The sequence below is a fragment of the Chanodichthys erythropterus genome, chromosome 4 (assembly GCF_024489055.1).
Source record: "Chanodichthys erythropterus isolate Z2021 chromosome 4, ASM2448905v1, whole genome shotgun sequence".
Classification (NCBI taxonomy): Eukaryota; Metazoa; Chordata; class Actinopteri; order Cypriniformes; family Xenocyprididae; genus Chanodichthys; species Chanodichthys erythropterus.
This window is the reverse complement of record NC_090224.1, coordinates 35,110,162-35,134,928: the sequence shown is the minus strand read 5'-3', so window position 1 is coordinate 35,134,928 and position 24,767 is coordinate 35,110,162. Positions and strand designations below refer to the sequence as shown.

General features: G+C 36.2%; 2 protein-coding genes across 2 annotated transcripts; both read left to right on the top strand.

The window, feature by feature from the left end:
• Nucleotides 1-571: 571 nt before the first annotated feature.
• Nucleotides 572-14,494, top strand: si:dkeyp-51f12.3 (uncharacterized protein LOC107988041 homolog). Its single transcript, XM_067383477.1, has 3 exons — nt 572-844; nt 1,329-1,755; nt 10,891-14,494. Exons 2-3 carry the CDS (start codon nt 1,427-1,429, stop codon nt 11,063-11,065), a joined length of 504 nt encoding a protein of 167 aa, XP_067239578.1. The 5' UTR covers nt 572-844; nt 1,329-1,426; the 3' UTR covers nt 11,066-14,494.
• Nucleotides 14,495-15,128: 634 nt separating this feature from the next.
• Nucleotides 15,129-19,647, top strand: bsnd (barttin CLCNK type accessory subunit beta). Its single transcript, XM_067383476.1, has 3 exons — nt 15,129-15,386; nt 15,523-15,605; nt 18,040-19,647. The coding sequence occupies exons 1-3, from the start codon at nt 15,210-15,212 to the stop codon at nt 18,305-18,307; spliced, it is 528 nt and encodes a 175-aa protein (XP_067239577.1). The 5' UTR covers nt 15,129-15,209; the 3' UTR covers nt 18,308-19,647.
• Nucleotides 19,648-24,767: the final 5,120 nt, after the last annotated feature.

Here is a 24,767-nt window from a genome sequence, read left to right as displayed (position 1 = left end):
ATTTGCACAGGGAAGTTGTTTGGCATCACAGAATGAGTATTTTTCTATACTATACAAGTTCGATTTGGTACATCATTAGGGTCAAAACGACATTGTACTTCAACAAAAATACTTTACAGCTCCCTTTATCAGTCCATTCGAATGTTTCAAATACATAGCCACAATATACAATATGGTGCAATAAACCAAAAATAAATAAATAAATACATTTTCTAACGTTAAACAAAAGGCGCAGCTTGCACAATCTACTCCTACTTGATTGTCTGATTAAGATTACGCAGAAGTGCGCTCCAAAAAAGAGTTTTTTTGTTTGACCCCTACACCCTTCATCCCTTCGAAGCTCTCACTCCGGAGGGTAAACCCTTTGAAGGGATTAGGGCATAGGGATGAGCCCTTCCGAATGAAACACAGACCCTCTCAGTTCATGAACCAGTTTAGTGAACCGGCTCACCCGAGTCATCGAAAAGATTCAACTTAAAAGAACGATTCGTTCACGAATCGGACAACGCTCCTAAGTGGCATCAACCCCCGCCCATAAACTCTGCCACTTCCTTTTCACATTTAAATGACCACAGAGACTCAAACAGATGGCATATCTACCGACACCGATGACTGTGGGAAGAATTAGATTTTCCATTAAGCATTCTTTAAGGAAATGACTGGCTGAGTCGTGATTTCCGTGAAGAGCTCGGTGGAAATGGTTATCCTCGTTATAATGACAGAAGCGGAGGACGTGCAGACAGACGTTAAAGACAGCTCGTGAGAAGAAACGTTTACACTCATCCACTGATGTTCAACTTTACGGTGAAAACAAACGCACGTCGGACTGCGTCAACCCGACAAGGTAATGCATGCATTAATATGACGACGATAAAACACAAACTGTTGTTGTTGTTTTTTGTTACACATTAGATTGAAAAAAAAAAGAGATAACAGTCAGTCACTATATTAACTCATCATATTAGACTATCATAATTATAATACCATTTCAATTCTATGCATCTCTTGTTTGGATAGGACTGCATAAGGTTTATATTGTGTTCATGTATTTGATAGGGAAGTTGTAAAATGCAATTGGTAGCCTAGTATCTATTTTTACTTTAACCCTTACAGTGACTTTTTTTAGTGTAACTAATGTGGTGAATTTGATTCTGTCATATTAATTTTATATTTCTGACTTCTGAACAGCTATGTTACCACATTTGTTGGTTAACATTACCTGAAGAAAAATATTTTTTTCATTGTACTGTAGTATAAATAAACCGTTAAATCAATGTAGATTACATTCTTGTAGTATAATGTTTCACTTTTTTCTTCTCTGCGTGTAGGATGGTCTGCAATCCCTTTCTTGGATCTCCAAGGATATGAACTGACACCAGGGCTGGACTGACTTTTGTGCAACACATACTCAAACTCTCATACACACATGCACGGTGATACCAACTGTGTTACAAGGGCAGAAGACAACGTGCCTGCTAGTAACAGCGTAGCCAGAAGACACAACATGTTCTTCCAACACAGATGGCAAGTTTCATTAGGGACCTTGATTGTGATTGCAGGCCTGGTGCTCTTTGTGACATTGGGGCCTTACACTATTCTCATTGGCTTGGCCTTAGTGTGTCTGGGGCTCTTCATCCTCATCCATTCCTTCTGCATGGACATCAAAACCAGTCATGTAGCTGTGACGGGTCACTTACTTCTACACCCGCGAACGGGCACCCGTTACACCCACCATCAAGCCATTGCGGTGCAGAGGTAAGAAGATGCAAATGTTACACAAATATCATTACGAGGCTGATTTATGAGTGCAATTAAAGAGATCTAAGGGTTTAGCCAAAGCTGTGGCAGTTATAAACAAACTAGTTGAGTGTCATGGACTGTGTTTCCGGAACACTGTGAATTTATATAAAATAAACAGAGAGGCTAAAGGCTGGAATACACTTCATGACCTTTAAAATTGGATTTTAATGTCTGCAGAATGCCTCTGACTTTTGGCAGCCAGCTTTGACTGGTCCAGACTATAAATCGGGACAAAAATATGTGCAAAAGTTGTAGTGTAGTGTTCCAGCCTTAAGTTTATAAATGGAAAATACCAAAATCACAACATAAATAATCAGTTTTGAGAGGTCAGGAACCCACAAGGATCAATTTCATAGCACTGTTTTTTCAAAAATACATAAAAAATGCAGTTCAGATGAACAATTATTTTGAATACCTGAATTATTAGTAGAAAAAAAAAATACTATTCTTAATCAGTATTTTTGTCTCATGGACCCTTTTCAAAGATGATGATGATGATAAGTTTCCACAGTTATTAACATCGTAACTCTAGCAAAATGTCTGATATTGTACATTTATAACACTATAATTTGTTATAATTCCATTTTGCAGTTTTAAAAATAATCTAAAAGTCCTTGATATGAGATACATTTATTTGTGAAGCAAAGCTGCATATTACATTAACACTTATTTTCAAATAATGCTTCTTTAATAAAAGTGTATTTTGTGTTTTAAGTATAAACAAGGACAGTAATCTGTGGAAGCTTGTTTCCACCACAGAATTAAAAAAAATAAGGTAATTGCGACTTTTTATCTCACAATTTTGACTTTTTTATCACAATTCTGATTTTATAACTTGCAATTGCAAGTTTATATCTCAATTCTACGGAAGAGGATTAGGGCCAAGCAATAATAAAAAAAATAAAACCATCTCGAGATTAAAGTTGTTCAATTTCGAGAAAAAAATTGTTAAATTTTGAGATAAAATGTTGAGAATAAAGTCATTAAATTACGAGAAAAAAGTCGTTAAATTACGAGAACAAATTTGTTAAATTATGAGAAAAAAGTTGTTAAATTTTGAGAAAAAAATCTAGATAAAATGTTGAGAATAGTCAATAAATTACAAGAAAAAAGTCGTTAAATTACGAGAACAAATTCGACTTTTTTCCTCGTAATTTGATGACTTTATTCTCAACATTTTATCTCAACTTTTTTTCTCGAAATTTAACAAATTTCTTCTCATAATCTAACGAGTTTTTTCTCGTAATTTAACGAGTTTATTCTCAACATTTTATCTCGACTTTATTCTCGAAATTTAACCACTTTAATTTCGAGATGGTTTTATTTTTTTATTATTGCTTGGCCCTAATCCTCTTCCGTACAATTCTATGAAAAAACATTCAGAATTATAAGATATTAACTCACAATTGTAAGAAAAAAACTAACAAGTAAAAAACACAAGTATTGTAAGTTTATATTTATATATAAGACTTTTTCTCAGAATTGTGAGCTAAAAACTAGAAATTGTCAGTTAAAGTTTGAGTTGAGATATAAACTTGCATTTGTGAAAAAAAAAGTCAACTGTGAGTCAGAAATTACATTTTTTTTTTAAATTATTATTTTAATTTACAATTAATTTGGATATTTTTCGAATGTTTGAAATCGATGTCAGTGTGGTACAGCATTCCTGATGTCATAATGAAGAAAAAAAAACTGAATTTTACACTTTTATAAGGTGTTTAAACACAGATGTGTGTTCATAGTGTGTGTTCACAACCAGCCTATAATGGTAAAAATCCACCTAATATTTTTTTTTCTAATCCCCATTTATCATTTCAATCTCTCAGAACACACTGTTTTATAATTCCCCCTACTTCTACGTAAGAGTAGGGAAACTCCGCCCCTGACTGGTGACGAGAGCGTGCACTTTATTTCAGTCCATCTGAGCTGTTACGGATATAAAGTTTACTAGTTTATTAAGCATCCCCAAAAAGGCATAAGGTCTGTATGTATTTGTTTACTGTTAGTTGTAATGAGTGTTTCTGTGCGCTTCGCTGTGTATGTTGATGTTAATGCAAGGGGGAGAGAGAGTTTATAGATAAAAGACTTTAATGCGCTCTTCTTGTACTGATTTATTCAGCTCTTGTGGTGATTTTTTTGTTGTGATGTTTTGTGTGCTGTACAATAAACTTCATAAGTAAAGTTTTGGCCATTAATCAAATGGGGTCAGGTTGTACTAACAGGTACTAACAGTGGACAAAAGCAAGATGACGACATGAGTTATAACCACATTTACTGAATTATACCTGTTCTATCTCCATGCAGCATATATTCTCTGGCTCTGTAGGGGTCATTTTCAGACTCCGGTTCGAACTGAACACCACTACGGAGAGTTTCTTACATTATTAGTGCGATTGTTCTGTCACTAGAGCTCAGAGCATCAGCTCTTGCAGCTCCGCCCTCTTAGGCTGGGAGAAGCAGCTAATTTGCATTTAAAGGGACACACACTAAAACGGCGTGTAAATAAGTTGCTTGCTAAAGTGTTCTGAATTTTTTTATAATAATTGGGGTTATAATGGGAGCAACAAACTTTACTTCCGGTTCAGGTCTTTTGTGTGTACGTTGTTGAATATAGAGCCGTTTTCCTCAAGATATCTTCAAAGGAGCGAGCAAAGACGAGCATAACTGATGTCCATCACAAATGCTGATTGATATCCTTACGTTTTTTTTTTTTATATTTTTGATCTTCTTACTAACATTTACATATTTAAATAGAATGAAACACCAACATTGAAAAGAACTAGCTAGGTTAGCTGATTATCTTAAAAGTCCATAGATTTCGTACTGTTTAAAGCCTACTGGGACATTAGGTGGTACTTTTACTTCATTATGAACAATAGTAATAGCAAAGTCCCTTTAAGACATTTCACTCTCTCTTTGAATGGGGAAACATCAAATTGTCCTAAGCCGTTTGCCAAGCTTTCGATTAAATTTCATATTTGAAATCACCAATGAAATCTGACCACAACGGGTACATTCTAAAACGCTTAACGTGAAAAAGGCTTAACGTGGCTAAATGTACTAAGGCAGTGATTTTAACAGACCAAACTTACTAAATATCATTATAATAAAGTATACTATGTGCAAAAAAACAGATGAGCCCAAAATATGATCTTAACGCGTTTTATAACACGATAAGCTTTTTTCTCCCATAGAAAACCATTATAAGAAAAAGCTTAACGTGGCTTAATGCTAAGACAGTGATTTTAACAGACCACACTTACTAAAGTACATTATAATAAAGTATACAATATGCAAAAAATCAGATGAGCCCAAAATATGATCTTTACGCGTTTTACAACACGTTAAGCTTTTTTTCTCCCATAGAAAACCGTTATAAGAAAAAGCTTAATGTGGCTTAATGTACTAAGACAGTGATTTTAACAGACCAAACTTACTAAAGTACATTAAGCCACATTAAGCTCTTTCTTATAATGGTTTTCTATGGGAGAAAAAAGCTTAACGTGTTATAAAACGCGTTAAGATCATATTTTGGGCTCATCTGATTTTTTTGCAAATAGTATACTTTATTATAATGATATTTAGTAAGTTTGGTCTGTTAAAATCACTGTCTTAGTACATTAAGTCACGTTAAGCCTTTTTCACGTTAAGCATTTTAGAATGTCCCCAATAACGTCTCAAAAAATTTGTTTCTAAAACAAAAAACAGTATTTTTCTGGCTATATCAAGCTAATGCGCATGCACAGTCCTAAATGCGCATCTCTTGTGTTTCATTTTGTTGTCGCATGTCTGACAGTTTCTATAGAAACCGGAGCTTCTAACAGCCGCTGCAGTGATGCAATGACTTTACCAATTGGCAATTGGGTCTTCTTTAGAAGGCGGGACTTATTCCACACTTTCTCCCATTCGAAACAATATGAGTGGCGCATCTTGTGTTATTCCATAGTCTTTGCTAATAGTGTTGTTTTGTTTTGCACACACTAGTATGCCTGCTGAAAAAGATAAAAATCAGTTGTGAACTTAAGAATGCTGATAATGCACTGATTGGGGGTTTTGTAAACACTCAGTTTTTCTCTGGCTTTCAGCTGATAAAAATATGCAAACTAACAGGCTCTGTCTCTTCTCGACCCACTCTAAGTTTGAAAGCAGAAAGTAACAAATGTTCTGATTATAGAAGTAGGTCAGCAGTGAAAACAGTCTGCAGTGTTCGATGGTAGATGTGATGGGTCTGCACCCTGTCCATAAAGTAACTCATGTCTTCATCATTTACAGTTATTTTCATTGTGCGACGTATTAGTCAGAAGGCAAGGTTTGCATTTTCCTCTTATAGCAAGAGCGAGGAACCGTATATCCAATGTGCCTTTATCTAGGAGATGCTGGTTTGTGAAAAATGTTAATTCTTGCACACTTCAGCTATATCTATTTATCTGATTTTATAATTCCAGTTCAATATGCTGAAAACTGTGATGCTATCAAAACATTCCTCATTGTTTGTTGAACATTTTTGCAATTTGTTTGGTGATGCAGAAATTGTATGCTTCAGCTTTAATTTAGATTTGTTAGGGTGTTATTCTGTGGTGCCTATTTGAATGACAGCTCAACACAACAGTGTTTTCTATGTAATACCGTTGTGAATTACAATAATTAGTTTAAGTGTTTAAACTGACTCCCTTTTGTCAGAAACCTATTTCAGCATTAAAAATGCAATTGTGTAATGTAATTAATGGAGAAACTGAGAGAAAAAGTTAAGGCAAGGTAATGTTTACAGACCAAGTGAAGACTGAACAGCTGCTGGGCGCCAAATTCTTTCAGTGTTCCATGTCTGAGGGAAAGAGAGAAAGAGAGAGAGGGAGAGAGAGAACAAGAAAGAGAAAGGGCCCATTGCCATTTTCATACTAAGGTGCTGGTACTTCATAATGATCTCAGTTTATATTTAAATCTATTTAAGGTTTTTTTTTGTTTTTTGTTTAGAGAATCATGCTGTGGAAGATAGGAGAATCAAAGAGTCAAGAATCAAAGGGAGCAGAGCGGTTCATTCTGACCGCATGATCAGGACTACAGATGTTAACAGAAAGCAGTCAGCATTGTACACTAGCCCAGAAGAAAAAAAAATAAGGAGGGAGGGCTCGAGAGGAACAGAGGAGAGATTTTTGTTTCTTGCAACATGCTGAAGCCATCAAATCAGTGCCTAGGGGTCTCCCCGTTCTCCCCACTCCTTGTCTTTTTGGCATCTGAAGTAGTTGTTTTAAGAGAATAATGGTAAACGCTCATTGTGTTTGGTTTGAACTCAAAGTTGGATTCACTTAAAAAAAAGAAAGACTTGCAAGCACACACTAGACGATCTCAGATTATTTGGTTTCCTTCTGAAATGAATGTTGTTTCCATAATTCCTTAACCTAAATGTCCAGATTAGTTGCTGATTAAAGCCCCGATGTACCTAAAGATAAATCAAAGTACAAACTGGTGTGACGTCATTTCAAATAAAATCAGGCCAAAATGAACTTTGTTTGGAGTTCGTTTCAGGAACTCAAAATCTCTTGCCAAAACAAATTTTCCTGAAAAGTTCGCTCTGGCTGGTAAACACCTTCGAGCTACCATTGGTCCGTGGTGAATACATGATTAGTAGATGTGGCTCTGAGGCTCCACCTTCTTTGACTTGTAATTCTAATTGAAAGTGACACTGATACTGTTTTCATGCTTAAAAGGTTAGTTCACCCAAAAAATGAAAATTATGTCATCATTTACTCGCCCTCATGTCGTTTCAAACCCGTAAGACTTTCATTCATCTTCGGAACACAAATGAAGATATTTTTGATGAAATTTGAGAGCTTTCTGTCCCTCCATAGACAGCTACACAGCTGACACTTTGATGCTTCAAAAAGTTCATAAAGAGATCATAAAACGAATCCATATGAATTGAGAGGTTTAGTCCAAATTTTTTGAAGAGACAATCACTTTATATGACGAACAGATTGAATTTAGGCTTTAAACACTCACAAATCAGTTGCGGTAAATAGAAGCTCAAACATGTTTGCTTGATGCAATCGAGAACCAGTGAGATTCATTCTTGTGTTACTGAGCACGTCTGATCTTCCACAAGAACCAATGAGGTTCATTCTTGTGTTACTGAGCACGTCTGATCTTCCACAAGAACCAATGAGGTTCATTCTCGTGTTACGCAGCACGTTTGAGCTTCCGCAAGAACCAATGAGGTTCATTCTCGTGTTACGCAGCACGTTTGAGCTTCAGCAAGAACCAATGAGGTTCATTCTTGTGTTACGCAGCACGTTTGAGCTTCCGCAAGAACCAATGAGGTTCATTCTCGTGTTACGCAGCACGTTTGAGCTTCAGCAAGAACCAATGAGGTTCATTCTCGTGTTACGCAGCACGTTTGAGCTTCCTCAAGAACCAATGAGGTTCATTCTCATGTTACGCAGCACGTTTGAGCTTCCGCAAGAACCAATGAGGTTCATTCTCGTGTTACGCAGCATGTTTGAGCTTCAGCAAGAACCAATGAGGTTCATTCTCGTGTTACGCAGCACGTTTGAGCTTCAGCAAGAACCAATGAGGTTCATTCTTGTGTTACGCAGCACGTTTGAGCTTTAGCAATAACCAATGAGGTTCATTCTTGTGTTACGCAGCACGTTTGAGCTTCAGCAAGAACCAATGAGTTTCATTCTTGTTACGCAGCACGTTTGAGCTTCCTCAAGAACCAATGAGGTTCATTCTTGTTACGCAGCACGTTTGAGCTTCAGCAAGAACCAATGAGGTTCGTTCTCGTGTTACGCAGCACGTTTGAGCTTCAGCAAGAACCAATGAGGTTCATTCTTGTGTTACGCAGCACGTTTGAGCTTCAGCAATAACCAATGAGGTTCATTCTTGTGTTACGCAGCACGTTTGAGCTTCCGCAAGAACCAATGAGGTTCATTCTCGTGTTACGCAGCACGTTTGAGCTTCCTCAAGAACCAATGAGGTTCATTCTTGTGTTACGCAGCACGTTTGAGCTTCAGCAAGAACCAATGAGGTTCATTCTCGTGTTACGCAGCACGTTTGAGCTTCAGCAAGAACCAATGAGGTTCATTCTTGTTACGCAGCACGTTTGAGCTTCCGCAAGAACCAATGAGGTTCATTCTTGTGTTACGCAGCACGTTTGAGCTTCCGCAAGAACCAATGAGGTTCATTCTAGTGTTACGCAGCACGTTTGAGCTTCAGCAAGAACCAATGAAGTTCATTCTAGTGTTACGCAGCACGTTTGAGCTTCAGCAAGAACCAATGAGGTTCATTCTTGTGTTACGCAGCACGTTTGAGCTTCAGCAAGAACCAATGAGGTTCATTCTTGTGTTACGCAGCACGTTTGAGCTTCCGCAAGAACCAATGAGGTTCATTCTTGTGTTACGCAGCACGTTTGAGCTTCAGCAATAACCAATGAGGTTCATTCTTGTTACGCAGCACGTTTGAGCTTCCTCAAGAACCAATGAGGTTCATTCTTGTTACGCAGCACGTTTGAGCTTCCTCAAGAACCAATGAGGTTCATTCTTGTTACGCAGCACGTTTGAGCTTCCTCAAGAACCAATGAGGTTCATTCTTGTTACGCAGCACGTTTGAGCTTCCTCAAGAACCAATGAGGTTCATTCTTGTGTTACGCAGCACGTTTGAGCTTCCGCAAGAACCAATGAGGTTCATTCTTGTGTTACGCAGCACGTTTGAGCTTCCTCAAGAACCAATGAGGTTCATTCTTGTGTTACGCAGCACGTTTGAGCTTCCGCAAGAACCAATGAGGTTCATTCTTGTGTTACGCAGCACGTTTGAGCTTCCTCAAGAACCAATGAGGTTCATTCTTGTTACGCAGCACGTTTGAGCTTCCGCAAGAACCAATGAGGTTCATTCTCGTGTTACGCAGCACGTTTGAGCTTCCTCAAGAACCAATGAGGTTCATTCTTGTGTTACGCAGCACGTTTGAGCTTCCGCAAGAACCAATGAGGTTCATTCTTGTGTTACGCAGCACGTTTGAGCTTCAGCAATAACCAATGAGGTTCATTCTTGTTACGCAGCACGTTTGAGCTTCAGCAAGAACCAGTGAGGTTCATTCTTGTGTTACGCAGCACGTTTGAGCTTCAGCAAGAACCAATGAGGTTCATTCTTGTGTTACGCAGCACGTTTGAGCTTCAGCAATAACCAATGAGGTTCATTCTTGTTACGCAGCACGTTTGAGCTTCCGCAAGAACCAATGAGGTTCATTCTTGTTACGCAGCACGTTTGAGCTTCCTCAAGAACCAATGAGGTTCATTCTTGTTACGCAGCACGTTTGAGCTTCCTCAAGAACCAATGAGGTTCATTCTTGTGTTACGCAGCACGTTTGAGCTTCCGCAAGAACCAATGAGGTTCATTCTTGTGTTACGCAGCACGTTTGAGCTTCCTCAAGAACCAATGAGGTTCATTCTTGTGTTACGCAGCACGTTTGAGCTTCCGCAAGAACCAATGAGGTTCATTCTTGTGTTACGCAGCACGTTTGAGCTTCCTCAAGAACCAATGAGGTTCATTCTTGTTACGCAGCACGTTTGAGCTTCCGCAAGAACCAATGAGGTTCATTCTCGTGTTACGCAGCACGTTTGAGCTTCCTCAAGAACCAATGAGGTTCATTCTTGTGTTACGCAGCACGTTTGAGCTTCCGCAAGAACCAATGAGGTTCATTCTTGTGTTACGCAGCACGTTTGAGCTTCCTCAAGAACCAATGAGGTTCATTCTTGTGTTACGCAGCACGTTTGAGCTTCAGCAAGAACCAATGAGAATCATTCTCGTGTTACGCAGCACGTTTGAGCTTCTGAGCAACCAATGCGGTTCGTTCTCAAGTGTTACGCAGCACGTTTGAGTGTAACAACCAATGAGGTTCATTCTCGTATTTTAGCACATTTACATATTCATTTAAAAGCCGTTACAAAGGTATTTTGCTTTTTTACCCCTTCATTTTTAAGCGAAGAATAAAAGAACTTTGCTGTGAGTATTTCGGGACCTTTACAGTATATTAAGCCACATACTCAAACTGTATTTTGATACAGGTATTCATGAGTCATTGCTCTTCCCTTTCCCCAGGAGGCTGGATCGGATCCGGAGGGCTACAGCAGAGGATAGCAGTACAGTCCAAGTGCCTCCCACCTCAGACGCCAATTCACAGAGCCAACCTGCAACACCCCCTCCCTGGCAAATGGAGCCACCGCCATCCTATGAGACTGTTATGAAGACCACTACAGCTGTGAACCAACTATAACCACTGCTGGGACTGTCTACACCAACATTTAATAACTGAAAAGCTGGTCTAACTTGGGGTGTACGGATACAGTACCGGTCAAAAGTTGGGAAACATCACTTTTTTTTTTTTTTTTTAAAGAAGTCTCTTATGCTCATCAAGCCTGCATTTATTTGATCAAAAATACAGATTAAAAACAGTAATATAGTGAAATATGATTACAATTTAAAATATTTTAATGTAATTTAAAATATAATTTATTTGTGTGATGCAAAGCTTAATTTTCATCAGCCATTACAGTCTTCAGTGTCACATGATCCTTCAGAAATCATTGTAATATGCTGATTTATTATCAATGTTGGATACAGTTGTGCTGCTTAATATTTTTTTACAACCAGTAATATTTTTCAGGATTCTTTGATGAATTCATGTTAAAAAAAGAACAGCATGTATTTAAAATAGAAATCTTTTGTAACAATGTACACTACCGTTTAGAAGTTTTTTTTTCTTTCTTTAAAAAAAAAAAAAAAAAAAAGGAATTAATACTTTTATTCAGCAAGGGTGTATTAAATTGATAAAAAATTCTATTTTGAATAAATGCTGTTCTTTTTAACTTTTTATTCATCAATGAAAAATGTATGTTTCCACAAAAATATTAAGCAGCATAACTCTTTCCAACACTGATAATAAATCATCATATTAGAATGATTTCTGAAGGATCATGTGACACTGAAGACTGGAGTAATGATGCTGAAAATTCAGCTTTACCATCACAGAAATAAATTATATTTAAATTATGCTAAAATAGAAAACCATTATTGTAAATTGTAATAATATTTCACGTTACTGTTTTCTTTCTATATTTTTGATCAAATAAATGATCAAAATAAATAAATGATAAATGATCATTGATGAGCAGAACGAGCTTCTTTCAAAAGCATCAAAAGTAGTTTCCAAACTTTTGACTAGTAATGTATTAAAAATCCATCTGATAAAGATAAGCCAGTAATTATTTTCATGTTATGGCTGATAACGGATAAAATTTCAGATATCAAAATCCATACTACTTAAAAAAAAAAAAAACTGATTAAAAGCTAAACACTTTTAAATTCTACAACCGAATGTAGGCATCAAAACGGCATCAAAGAAGGATAAGTTTTCATTTTTAGATCTGCTAAAGAATGACAAAAAGTAATGTAACATATTTTTATGCATGAATACACACAAATCTGCCTGCACTCAACAACAAATGATTGACTTAAAGGGATAAATCTTTTTACACCTCTATCCCTTTAAGTTATTGTTAGATACAGACAGCAAAAGTAATCTAAATCTAAAAGGGAAGCAAGTTCACATGCAAATACACAATATTGACTGATAAATGAAAAAAAAAAAAAAAAAATGTACAAAAAAACGTATATCGTGCAGCTCTATTTCTATCTCTAATCTGTTCTGAAAATGATGAAGTGCCTTGACTGACAAGAAACTTCAGTTTCATAATTTTGTACAAATACCATTGACTTACATGTCCAACCTAAAACTGAACTAGCTCATATTTGTGCTATTTGTTGCATGTAGCTTGACTGAACATGCCAGTTTTCTATTTCTTAGGGATGCACTGATATTTTGTCCTACAGTATATAACCAATATTTGTTTTATATTTTAAAACCAATAACCAAAGTTTGCATTGCTATGTGCTTCAAATGACACCAAATGTTATAAACAGTGGAAAACTGCTTTCAAATTGTGGAGAAAACAATATTTCTCATCTTGCCATCACAAAAGATTTGTAGGCTATTTTTTTTTTTTTAAACAATTGGAATAAAGAAATGACAAAAAAAAAAAAAAAAATAGGTAGGCCAGTTAGAAATAATGTGGAGTCCCATCATTTGGCTAAAAATATATAGCAGGCTATTTTACTTGTTGAATTGATATGGAGTACATAAAAAAAAAAACACACAAAAAAAAAACATGCCTATTGGCTGATAACTGGTATCAATGATTTTGTGCATCCCTATTATTGCATAGCTATGTATGTGAATAATGACATTTTAAATATTTATAAAGACAGTTATAGTAAAGTTATAAAGACCGTTTATTAAATCCTCATGTGTAGGGTCTGAGACACCCCAAGCCATTACAAAAGTTCTTACTACTTACTAACCTACTAAGTATTGCCATTGAAGGAGGGGAAATTGTCAATAATATCTGTTGATCTGTTGGGTTTTGAATAGGGTCAGATGAACTTAAAGGTAATGAACTCAAAATAATTTGAAGGGAAATGAGAGATGAATTTACTACTATTATTTAATATCACACATACACTACCATTCCAGTTTTGGGATTGTAAGAGTTTTAAATGTTTTTGAAAGAAGTCTTTAATGATCACTAATGCTGCATTTATTTGATCAAAAATACAGTAAAACAGTAATATTGTGAAATATTATTACAATTTAATATAACTGTTTTCTATCTGAATACATTTTAATATTTGGAAATCATAATGATATGCTAATTTGCTGATCAAAGACATTGATTATTATTATATGAAAGTAACTGCTTATTAGTATTTTTATCAAGATTCTTTGATGAATAAAGTAAATGTCTTTACTATTGATCAATTTAATGCATCCTTGCTTAATAAAAGAGTTACTTTCTTTTAAAAAAACAAAACAAAAAAACATCCCAAACTTCTGAATGGTAGTGTATATTATTGGGGACTTTTGGACCCCAAATATAAAGTCAGTCTGAACAGAACATGAAGGTTAAGATGCTTGGTTATGCATTTAAAGTCCCCCTGTGGTAAAAATCAAATTTTTAAGCGTTTACCTCAGTAAGTTGACCGATCGCATCTCGTCTGAGCTTGTGCGAGTGAATGGAGGCGGGGCTAATTATCATATTCTTAGATCCGTGTATATTAAATGAGGCAAAAGTGTGGAGTTACATTCAAGCTATTTTAAGGCATTTTCATTTTATTTTTATTTTTTTTCCCACAGGAAAAAAACATTTAAATATGTCATTTTGGTGATCAAAGATTAATTTTAAGGGATAAAATTATTGACTGCATTATTTTAATGGTTTTGAGTACCTCTTTATCAATAAGCTGAACCAAATATTGAATTGTGCCTTGATTTTTCATAATGACCAGAACATGTTTTTAGAAAGACTTAGGAATTTCCTAATGTAAATAATCTTATTTTTCTATATTAATGGTGGGTATATTGGCTTTATGTTGTATAATATAGGATTGAGGAAATGTGCCTCTTTCACTCCTGATTGTCACGTTCACTGTCACTGTACAGGCCTACCAGAAGCTATTATCTCTGTTTTGTGTGTGTTTTATTATTACTATATCACATAATGCTGCATAAGTCTATTTTCTGTGATGTTTTGTCAGTTACACATTTTTCTTGTATTGCCTGGCTATCACCTGTGCATTTAAATACCAATACACCATATGGTACAAAAACTCTTGTTGATTTGTATTTGTTAACCAATAATATTATCAAACTAAGGCCTGGTTTCACAGACAGGGCTTTGATTAAGCCAGGATTAGGCCTTAGTTCAGTTAGTGCATTTAGTAGCTTTTATGAAAATGCGTTGCCTTGGAAAACAAACAAACAAACAAACAAAAAAACATTACTGGTGTGCATCTTGAGACAAAACAATGGCTCTGACATATTTTAGTATATATGAGTGCAAGTTGCTTTCAGTTAAAGGGGACATTTCATGAAAAATGACTTTTTTCGTGTTTAAGTGCTATAATTGGGTCCCCGGTGAATCTATCAACCCAGAAAACGTGAAAAAGGACAACGCAGTAACTTTGTTTTGGTTTGACTAGGCTTAAGCCTTGTCTGGATGTATACGTTTTGGTATGTACTTGTACTTTTTTATCTTTTACTCTTGTTAATATGCCAGTATTCTGGAAAGGAACGTAGTAAGAATTCTTAAACCAATTCAACTTTACCTGGGGGAAGGTCACCTGACTAAGGCCCATTACGGGTTTAATGATCTGGATCTTGGTTCTCCACTGGCTCAGCGTCCTGTCAGTCACTCCTGCCCCCTCAGTCTGCCCTTCACCTCTATAGGGACACAGTCATAAAGCTCCACACTGTCACCGGTAGTTTCCTCGGTTTACCACTGCTGGACCTCCAAGTTTCTTCCATGGCAGAGAACAAGCCATACCGCTATGGGCTCATTATTCTTGGGATGGCGTTTGTGGCGCTGGGTCTGTTCATGATTTCCGTAGAGGAACCACAGGTGTTCGCCACGTTCTGCGCTGTGGGAGTGATAATGGTGGGCATGGGGACGGTCTGGTCCATGTGTCAGTGTTACCCCAGGGTAAGGAAAGTGGGCTGTTCCCACTGTTCGGTAATAGATGGATTTTATGTTTTATGTTGAAGCAATTGACTTTGATTATAATGTGCATATAATTTGGCAGAGAGTGTTACATTAGAGTGTTTCCCCTGTCTAACAGGTGACTGTTATACTGGCAGAGAAGGAAGAGCTCTGTGGGGCTGAAAAACAAGACTCGAGTGCTGAAAGCTTGGATGAAAAAAGGTTAGAGTAAGATCTCTTTACAGACAATACAAAGAAATATTTTAGATTAATTGCATGGGATATTAAGACTTTTCAGGGAATATATTGTGAAATAAGATTCGATACATATTTATAATAGATTATAATTATTACATTATAATAATTATAAAAAAAATACTTTAAAGTTTTACTACACTGGCAAATTATGTATTTTTTTAAAAGTAAATTTAAATGTAAATTTGCTAAAGGAAATCTTAAACTTAATTAAAAAAACAAGTCTATTTTGTATGATACGTATCTATAAATGTGATTCTCAAGTAAATTTATCTTCTGAAAAAGACCATATATACTGTAAATATACAAAACCGATTCCAAGAAAATTGGGAGACTGTGCAAATTGTGAATAAAAAAGGAATGCAATAATTTATAAATCTCATAAACTTATATTTTATTCACAATAGAATATAGATAACATATCAAATGTTGAAAGTGAGACATTTTGAAATGTCATGCCAAATATTGGCTCATTTTGGATTTCATGAGAGCTACACATTCCAAAAAAGTTGGGACAGGTAGCAATAAGAGGCCGGAAAAGTTAAATGTACATATAAGGAACAGCTGGAGGACCAATTTGGAACTTATTAGGTCAACTGGCAACATGATTGGGTATAAAAAGAGCCTCTCAGAGTGGCAGTGTCTCTCAGAAGTCAAGATGGACAGAGGATCACCAATTCCCCCAATGCTGCGGCCAAAAATAGTGGAGCAATATCAGAAAGGAGTTTCTCAGAGAAAAATTGCAAAGAGTTTGAAGTTATCATCATCTACAGTGCATAATATCATCCAAAGATTGAGAATCTGGAACAATCTCTGTGCGTAAGGGTCAAGGCCGGAAAACCATACTGGATGCCCGTGATCTTCGGGCCCTTAGACGGCACTGCATCACATACAGGAATGCTAATGTAATGGAAATCACAACATGGGCTCAGGAATACTTCCAGAAAACATTGTCTGCGCACACAATCCACCGTGCCATTCACCGTTGTCGGCTAAAACTCTATAGGTCAAAAAAGAAGCCATATCTAAACATGATCCAGAAGCGCAGGTGTTTTCTCTGGACCAAGGCTCATTTAAAATGGACTGTGGCAAAGTGGAAAACTGTTCTGTGGTCAGACAATCAAAATTTGAAGTTCTTTTTGGAAAACTGGGACGCCATGTCATCCGGACTAAAGAGGACAAGAACAACCCAAGTTGTTATCAGCGCTCAGTTCAGAAGCCTGCATCTCTGATGGTATGGGGTTGCATGGGCAGCTTACACATCTGGAAAGGCACCATCAATGCTGAAAGGTATATCCAAGTTCTAGAACAACATATGCTCCCATCCAGACGTCTTCTCTTTCAGGGATGACCTTGCATTTTCCAACATTACAATGCCAGACCACATACTGCATCAATTACAACATCATGGCTGTGTAGAAGAAGGATCCGGGTACTGAAATGGCCAGCCTGCAGTCCAGATCTTTCTCCCATAGAAAACATTTGGTGCATCATAAAGAGGAAGATGCGACAAAGAAGACCTAAGAGAGTTGAGCAACTAGAAGCCTGTATTAGACAAGAATGGGACAACATTCCTATTCCTAAACTTGAGCAACTTGTCTCCTCAGTCCCCAGACATTTGCAGACTGTTATAAAAAGAAGAGGGGATGCCACACAGTGGTAAACAAGGCCTTGTCCCAACTTTTTTGAGATGTGTTGATGCCATGAAATTTAAAATCAACTTATTTTTCCCTTAAAATGATACATTTTCTCAGTTTAAACATTTGATATGTCATCTATGTTGTATTCTGAATAAAATATTGGAATTTGAAACTTCCGCATCATTTCATTCTGTTTTTATTCACAGTTTGTACAGTGTCCAGTGTAAATTTTGAGCTACTGTACGCACATGAACAGATTTAAATATGTTTTTAGTACATTAATGGATCTTGAAAGAGGAAATGTCATTGCACCCTATGAAGGCCTCACGGAGCCATCGGATTTCAACTAAAATATCTTAATTTGTGTTCCAAAGATTAACCAAGGTCTTACGGGTGTGGAACAGCATGATGATAAGTAATAAATTACAGAAGTTTCATTTTTGGGTGAACTAACCCTTTAAATCTTGCAATTCTGAGAAAAGAATTGTGCAGTGTGTAAATTTTAGAACCATCTAGCGTTAGGTTGCGAATTGCAATATAGAGAACCTACGGTGGCTGACACAGGACAAAGAGGTTGTCGTTTGAGACAGCAGAGAGTAACCAATCAAGCAAACACGCTGTCTAGAGCAGTTTGTCCGTTTAGGGCTACTGTAGAAACATAAGTATGCTATACGTACGTGGACCTGTGGTTTATGTAGACAGAAATGGATCATTCTAAGGTAATAAAAACTTAGTGGTTCACATGTATTTTCCTGTTACAGTCCACCGAAACCAATAAGAGCTCCATTGGCTGGCTTCTGTGATGATGAAAAAGTAGAAATATCGGCAGATCCAAAACTCCACGCTGAGCACAAACACAGTGAGCGCGTCATCGTCCTCCACACATGTCGAAGTTCTCCCAGTGTGCTGGCGTGTTCTAGCACTCCAGTGATGGACAGAAGAAACACAGGAGCAGACCCGAACCGAGAGATGTACTATGGGAAAATGGAGGACTCGTGTTACTTCACATCTGAGCTGGAGAGTGAATAGTGCCTGTTGATTAATGTCCAAATCATCATCTACATCTGACATAAAGATTTGCCACTATGTTGTCATACTTTTAAAATGATTTTAAGTGTGTAATGTAGGCCATGCCATCATTTTACATTAGGCATGTTAATGTCACAAGGTCTGGCCATGACTTTGTCACAAGCATATGAAAATAGGATTGTTCCACTCTCAGTGAAATTAGGCTGGAAAAAGTTTAAACATTAGGTGATGAAATACTTGTGACCTTGACTCATACCACTGACACCAGAGGACACTGAAAGAGGAACTTCCTGGAATGTGTTGTTTTTATATCTGTCTCTGGTGCTCCTTCATATACATGAGACAGCGGGATAAATCACCATACCTGGACTGATATCTGATTTTAGATTATTTAAATGTAGTGTGGTAGTTAAATGTGTTAGGGATAATTGTTGAGCTAGTTATAGATATTTTTAGCTAAACAGTTGCTGTAGCCTACTGAACTGTGAATCATTTCGGCCACAAAGTATGTGCAACACGCATGTTTGTTTTCCTGTCACGGTGGGGACTTTCCATTTATTAGGTTCCATTTCTGCCAAAAAGGAGTCGACTGCTTTGTACTTGTACATCTGTCCTTGTCTACAGTCATTGCCTATGTGTTAAGATAAAGCGTTGTACTATACATTTGTCCATGTCTACAGTAATTTACTTGTTTAGAGAAATTGATAGGCCTATTGGTGTGAATGTCCTTTATGTCGCCTAGTTCTGTCATTTATAAAGGATTTCAGGAAATGATGTCATTCCGTTTGTGCTAAAAAAAACACTGACTTCGTTTGTCTACTGATATTGCTGTTTAGACATAGACTGTAAAAAAAGATGAACGATGCACCTTCAATCTCTTCTGTTATAGAAAAGTGAAGCCAATGTCCCAATATGGTGCTGACAGATCCCGAGTCTGCGCAGTGATGTGGAGCTGCGGTATCAAGGCCCCGCCCACAGAATCGGTTAGTACAGTTTACTGCAGAACAACTCATGTCAGTGTGAAATAAACAGTTATGGAAATGTAGAATTTAAAGTTAAAAGCTCCAATCTCCTCCCAAAAATCCAGAAAAAAGTTTATTGGTGCCTCAGTGATTACTTTGATTAGAGAAGCTGTCAATCTCAGCTGTCAGTCATGATGCCACACTCCCATTTTTATATCATCGAATAACTAAGACCAAACTTATTTAAAAAACGAACACTTGAAATTACATCCACGTGATAAAAACTACATAAAAAATGTATTTGAAGTGTAATTTGATCGTTTAGTTTGTCTCACGTCCCATTAGATTGCATGGAAAGGGTGGGGACCTATACTGCATCCAGCCCTCTGGGGGCGATCAAAACGTTTTGGCTTTACCTTTCAGGGCTTGTGCTGCACAATGGTGTCAGCTATTTGTGTCGTCTGCTTTGTTGTCCTGTTTTATGCTTCATGAGCAGTGTTGGGAAAAGTTACTTTTTAAAGTAATGCATTACAATATCATGTTACTCCCTAAAAAAGAAACTAAATGCATTACTTAGATACTTTTTATGAAATGTATTGCATTAAATTACTTTTTCGTTACTTTTTATCATGGGCTGGGCTTGCTTGTTTGTTTTTTAAATGACAACAAAAAAGTTCTATTTTTGGCAAATTTTAAAGGGTTAGTTCACCAAAAAACGAAAATACTGTCATTAATTACTCACCCTCATGTCGTTCCACACCCGTAAGACCTTCATTCATCTTCAGAACACAAATTAGGATGTTTTGGGATATCTGCATCTTCAGCAAGACAGTTAACACTTACATTGCCCAGAAAGCTAATAAAGACGTGTTTAAAACATTTCATGTGACTAAAGTGGTTCAACCTTAATGTTATAAAGTGACGAGAATACTTTTTGTGCACCAAAAAAATAAAATAACAACTTTATTCAACAATATCTAGTGATAAGTGATCTCAAAACTCTGCGTCATGAAGTTTCGAATTTCATGAATCTTGTGTTTCGAATCAAACGAGGCTTTGTTACATCATAAGTGTTTCAAAATTTCAATGGTTCACGTTACTTTGGCAGTTTGATTCACGTTCCGAACCACTGATTCGAAACAAAAGATTCATGAAGATTCGAAGGAGACAAGAGAGCCGTCGCTATTTTAAACACTTGCAGTCTGTATAATGCACAAACACAACTTCATTCTTTATAAATCTCTCCAACAGTGTAGCATTAGCCTGTTAGCCACGGAGCATAGCTTCAAACTCATTCAGAATCAAATGTAAACATCCAAATAAATACTATACTCACATGATCCGACACATGCATGAAGTATGCATGACGAACATCTTGTAAAGATCCAATTGAGGGTTATATTAGCTGTGTGAACTGGTTCTAGGGCACCTTTAAAGAAGAATAGGATACAGGAGAAGGAAGTTCAACACTCTTATTTCTAAATCTAATCTAAAGTCATTTTTGTTTATTAGTATGGTTGAATTAGATAATTGAAGGTCAGCAGCAAAGACATTGGTTAATAAAGTGAGATTAAATACAAAAAGTATATTTGTATAATTTATTATGTCTAATTATTACAGATTTGCATAAAATTTTTATTCATTTTGAGAAACACTGAATGTTTTCGTGCACGTGAGATGAGTAAATGCATGTTCACATTTAGTCTAGAACTACAATACCCATCATGTTTACGCACACAACACCTCTGACCTTTATTTCTTTCAACGTGGGGTCAGGAGAGCTGTCAGTCATTAAATGTGAAAAGGTCACTTGAGTTACTATTTGAAAACGTGACTTAGATGTTTTGTTGTAAATTGAAAAAGTGATGCGTTACTTTACTAGTTACTTGAAAAAGTAATCTGATTATGTAACTCAAGTTACTTGTAATGCGTTACCCTCAACAATATTCATTAGTTACTGGTCTCAGTGAAAGTTCTGCAGTGTATTTCACAGATATCCAGGTAAACAAATGGAACATTTCAGATTTTTTTCAAGTTTTCTCACCACCTTTCTAAAACTCTACATGACAAAGCACGAAAATAAAACCTTAAGAACTACACTTTCATTAAAGCTTATAGAACAAATGCATATAACTCATTATTGAACAATTCTACATGTTCTGTTTATTTATCTGTAGAATTCGTAATGTTTTGAATGTCGTGGAACGTTTCTGGACATTCTCCAAAAATGGCCACAGGCCTATACAAACTTGACATACATTTCTTAAGCGTTCAGCCTCTGTTAAAGCAATTAGATTATTAACCATGCATACTGCCCAGGCCTTTGGCATGTGATTTGCATAATCATATAATTTACAAACATATGACACTCCTGAATACGGGATTGCGTCATCATCGTTGCTATAGTTCTCTTGTAGCCTACATTAGACAGCCTGTGATTCTTGCATTTTATTTTCATATTAGTTCATATGTATACATATGGAAGTAAATTAATGCCAAATGTTTTTGAAATAAAAAGCTTGTTGAATTGCTCTAAATGAAAAAAAATATGCATTACATTAGCTGTACTTGCATTTAGATGCACTGTATTTTTAAGGCTTGCATTTTTATGGGATGAAATTCAACACAGTCGTATATTTAAGCTGTGAATATTTCAATTAAAAATATTTCACACACATTTTCATTATTAAAAATTAAATAATTCATATTCACATTTCAAATTTCACTTCCAAGATATTTATTCTGTTTAAAAATACAACCTATAAAATTCGACTAGAAATTTTCAGTCCATTTTATTTCACTTTACAAATTCGCTTCCACAAATTCAGTGGCTCAAATTCGGCAGAAAATTCAACATTTCACATCCGGGAACTCCAGGAAGAGCAGTAGAGTGCCGATGCATCATCTCTATCTGCTGTTAGTCTTCTTCACCAGCAGGTGTCGCTAGCGGCTGTTTAGGAAGACCAAAGCAACGCTAGTAAGTCATCATTCATTCATAAAAACGGATTTACAGAAATGGAGCAAGTGGTAAGTGAATGTGTGATGATTATCAGGGCCAGTATAAATGCAGAAAAGCTGATAAAGACACAAAAGCTGCATTTATGTTTAATTCAGTGTATTTACGCTTACTTTCCCTGTGTAGCTACAGCTTTCTCTCCAGTGAACAAGATAACGTTATTGCCCGATGCTGGTGTACAGATCAAACGTTAAATCTGAGATATACATATATTTCTCTCTGTTGATAAGTTTCCTTAAATTTATATCGCAGCGCGGTGTTGTAATAATAGGGTTTCCCTCATCCGTCATAGGATTCCCCTGCCATCAGGACATATAAAACTCTTAACACAGCTTAATGGACTCGTACAGTGATATAAAAGACCAAACTCGCACCTCATTTGTGATGTAGGTTAGACTATATAGGCTCCAAGAAAGCAGATACTGGCATTAAGTTGATTTGACGCTGAACGTTTGATTATGATATTCGAAAATTTAGGGACCGTCTCTAAAGTTACGACATTCTGTATTCACGTTTCTACCTTCTACCAAAATCTTGTAGACACACATGCACATATACATATTCAAACACACCTCACTCAAAGCACATGCATATATACTATTTCTTTTTTTTTTTACATGTTCATCACACCATTTTTTTTACTTTGTTCATTTTTTATTTTACCTGATCATAGATTATCCTGCTTATACAAATTTTAAATAAAATTTAGAAATAAAATTAACAAAGTAGAACTAATTGTGTGATGAATGTGTAAAAAAAAGAAAAAGTATATGTGCATGTACTTTGAGTTGAGTGTGTTTGAATGTGTGTGTGTGTGTGTGTGTGTGTGTGAGAGAGAGAGAGAGAGAGAGAGAGAGAGAGAGAGAGAGAGAGAGAAGGGTGCATCACTCTTCGACCTGGCACCTATAGATGAACACTTCACAGGTAGTTTTGGTGATTGTAAATCATTCTCATCAAATGTTATTGAGCTTCTAATTATCCAATACAGTAGTGAAATACATAGCAATCTTTACATATTACTTGACAGTTTATTTGGAAACACTTTACAGTAAGGTTCATAATGTATTAACTAATGTGAACTATCCATGAGCAACACATTTGTTGTTGTATTTGTTCATCTTTGTTAACGTTAATAAAAATACAGCAGTTCATTGTTCATGTTACTTCACTATGCATTAACTAAAGTTGACAAATACAACTCTTGATTTTAATGATGTATTAGTAAATGCTGGAATTAACATTAACAAAGATTAGTAAGTGCTGTAGAAGTGCAGTTCATTGTTCGTTCATATCAACTATTTAATATAAAGTGTTACCTTTTATTTTAATAAACATCAATAATCTAAAAGGTTTGCATTATACCTGACACCTAGATAAACACTTTAGAGTTGGTTTTGTGACTAAGTCATTCTCTTTAAATGCTATTGAAGGTAGAAACGTGAATACAGAATGTCGTAACTTTAGAGACGGTCCCTAAATTTGCGAATATTATAATCAAACGTTCAGCGTCAAATCAACTTAATGCCAGTATCTGCTTTCTTGGAGCCTATATAGTCTAACCTACATCACAAATGAGGTGCGAGTTTGGTCTTTTATATCACTGTACGAGTCCATTAAGCTGTGTTAAGAGTTTTATATGTCCTGATGGCAGGGGAATCCTATGACGGATGAGGGAAACCCTATTATTACAACACCGCGCTGCGATATAAATTTAAGGAAACTTATCAACAGAGAGAAATATATGTATATCTCAGATTTAACGTTTGATCTGTACACCAGCATCGGGCAATAACGTTATCTTGTTCACTGGAGAGAAAGCTGTAGCTACACAGGGAAAGTAAGCGTAAATACACTGAATTAAACATAAATGCAGCTTTTGTGTCTTTATCAGCTTTTCTGCATTTATACTGGCCCTGATAATCATCACACATTCACTTACCACTTGCTCCATTTCTGTAAATCCGTTTTTATGAATGAATGATGACTTACTAGCGTTGCTTTGGTCTTCCTAAACAGCCGCTAGCGACACCTGCTGGTGAAGAAGACTAACAGCAGATAGAGATGATGTATCGGCACTCTACTGCTCTTCCTGCAGTTCCCGGATGTGAAATGTTGAATTTTCTGCCGAATTTGAGCCACTGAATTTGTGGAAGCGAATTTGTAAAGCGAAATAAAATGGACTGAAAATTGCTAGTCGAATTTTATAGGTTGTATTTTTAAACAGAATGAATATTTTGGAAGTGAAATCTAAAAGGTGAATATGAATTATTGAATTTTTAATAATGAAAATGTGTGTGAAATATTTTTAATTGAAATATTCATAGCCTAAATATACGACCATGTTGAATTTCAGCCCATAAAAATGCAAGCCTTAAAAATACAGTGCATCTAAATGCAAGTACAGCTAATGTAATGCATATTTTTTTTCAAATAGTGCAATTCAACAAGCTTTTTATTTCAAAAACATTTGGCATTATTTTAC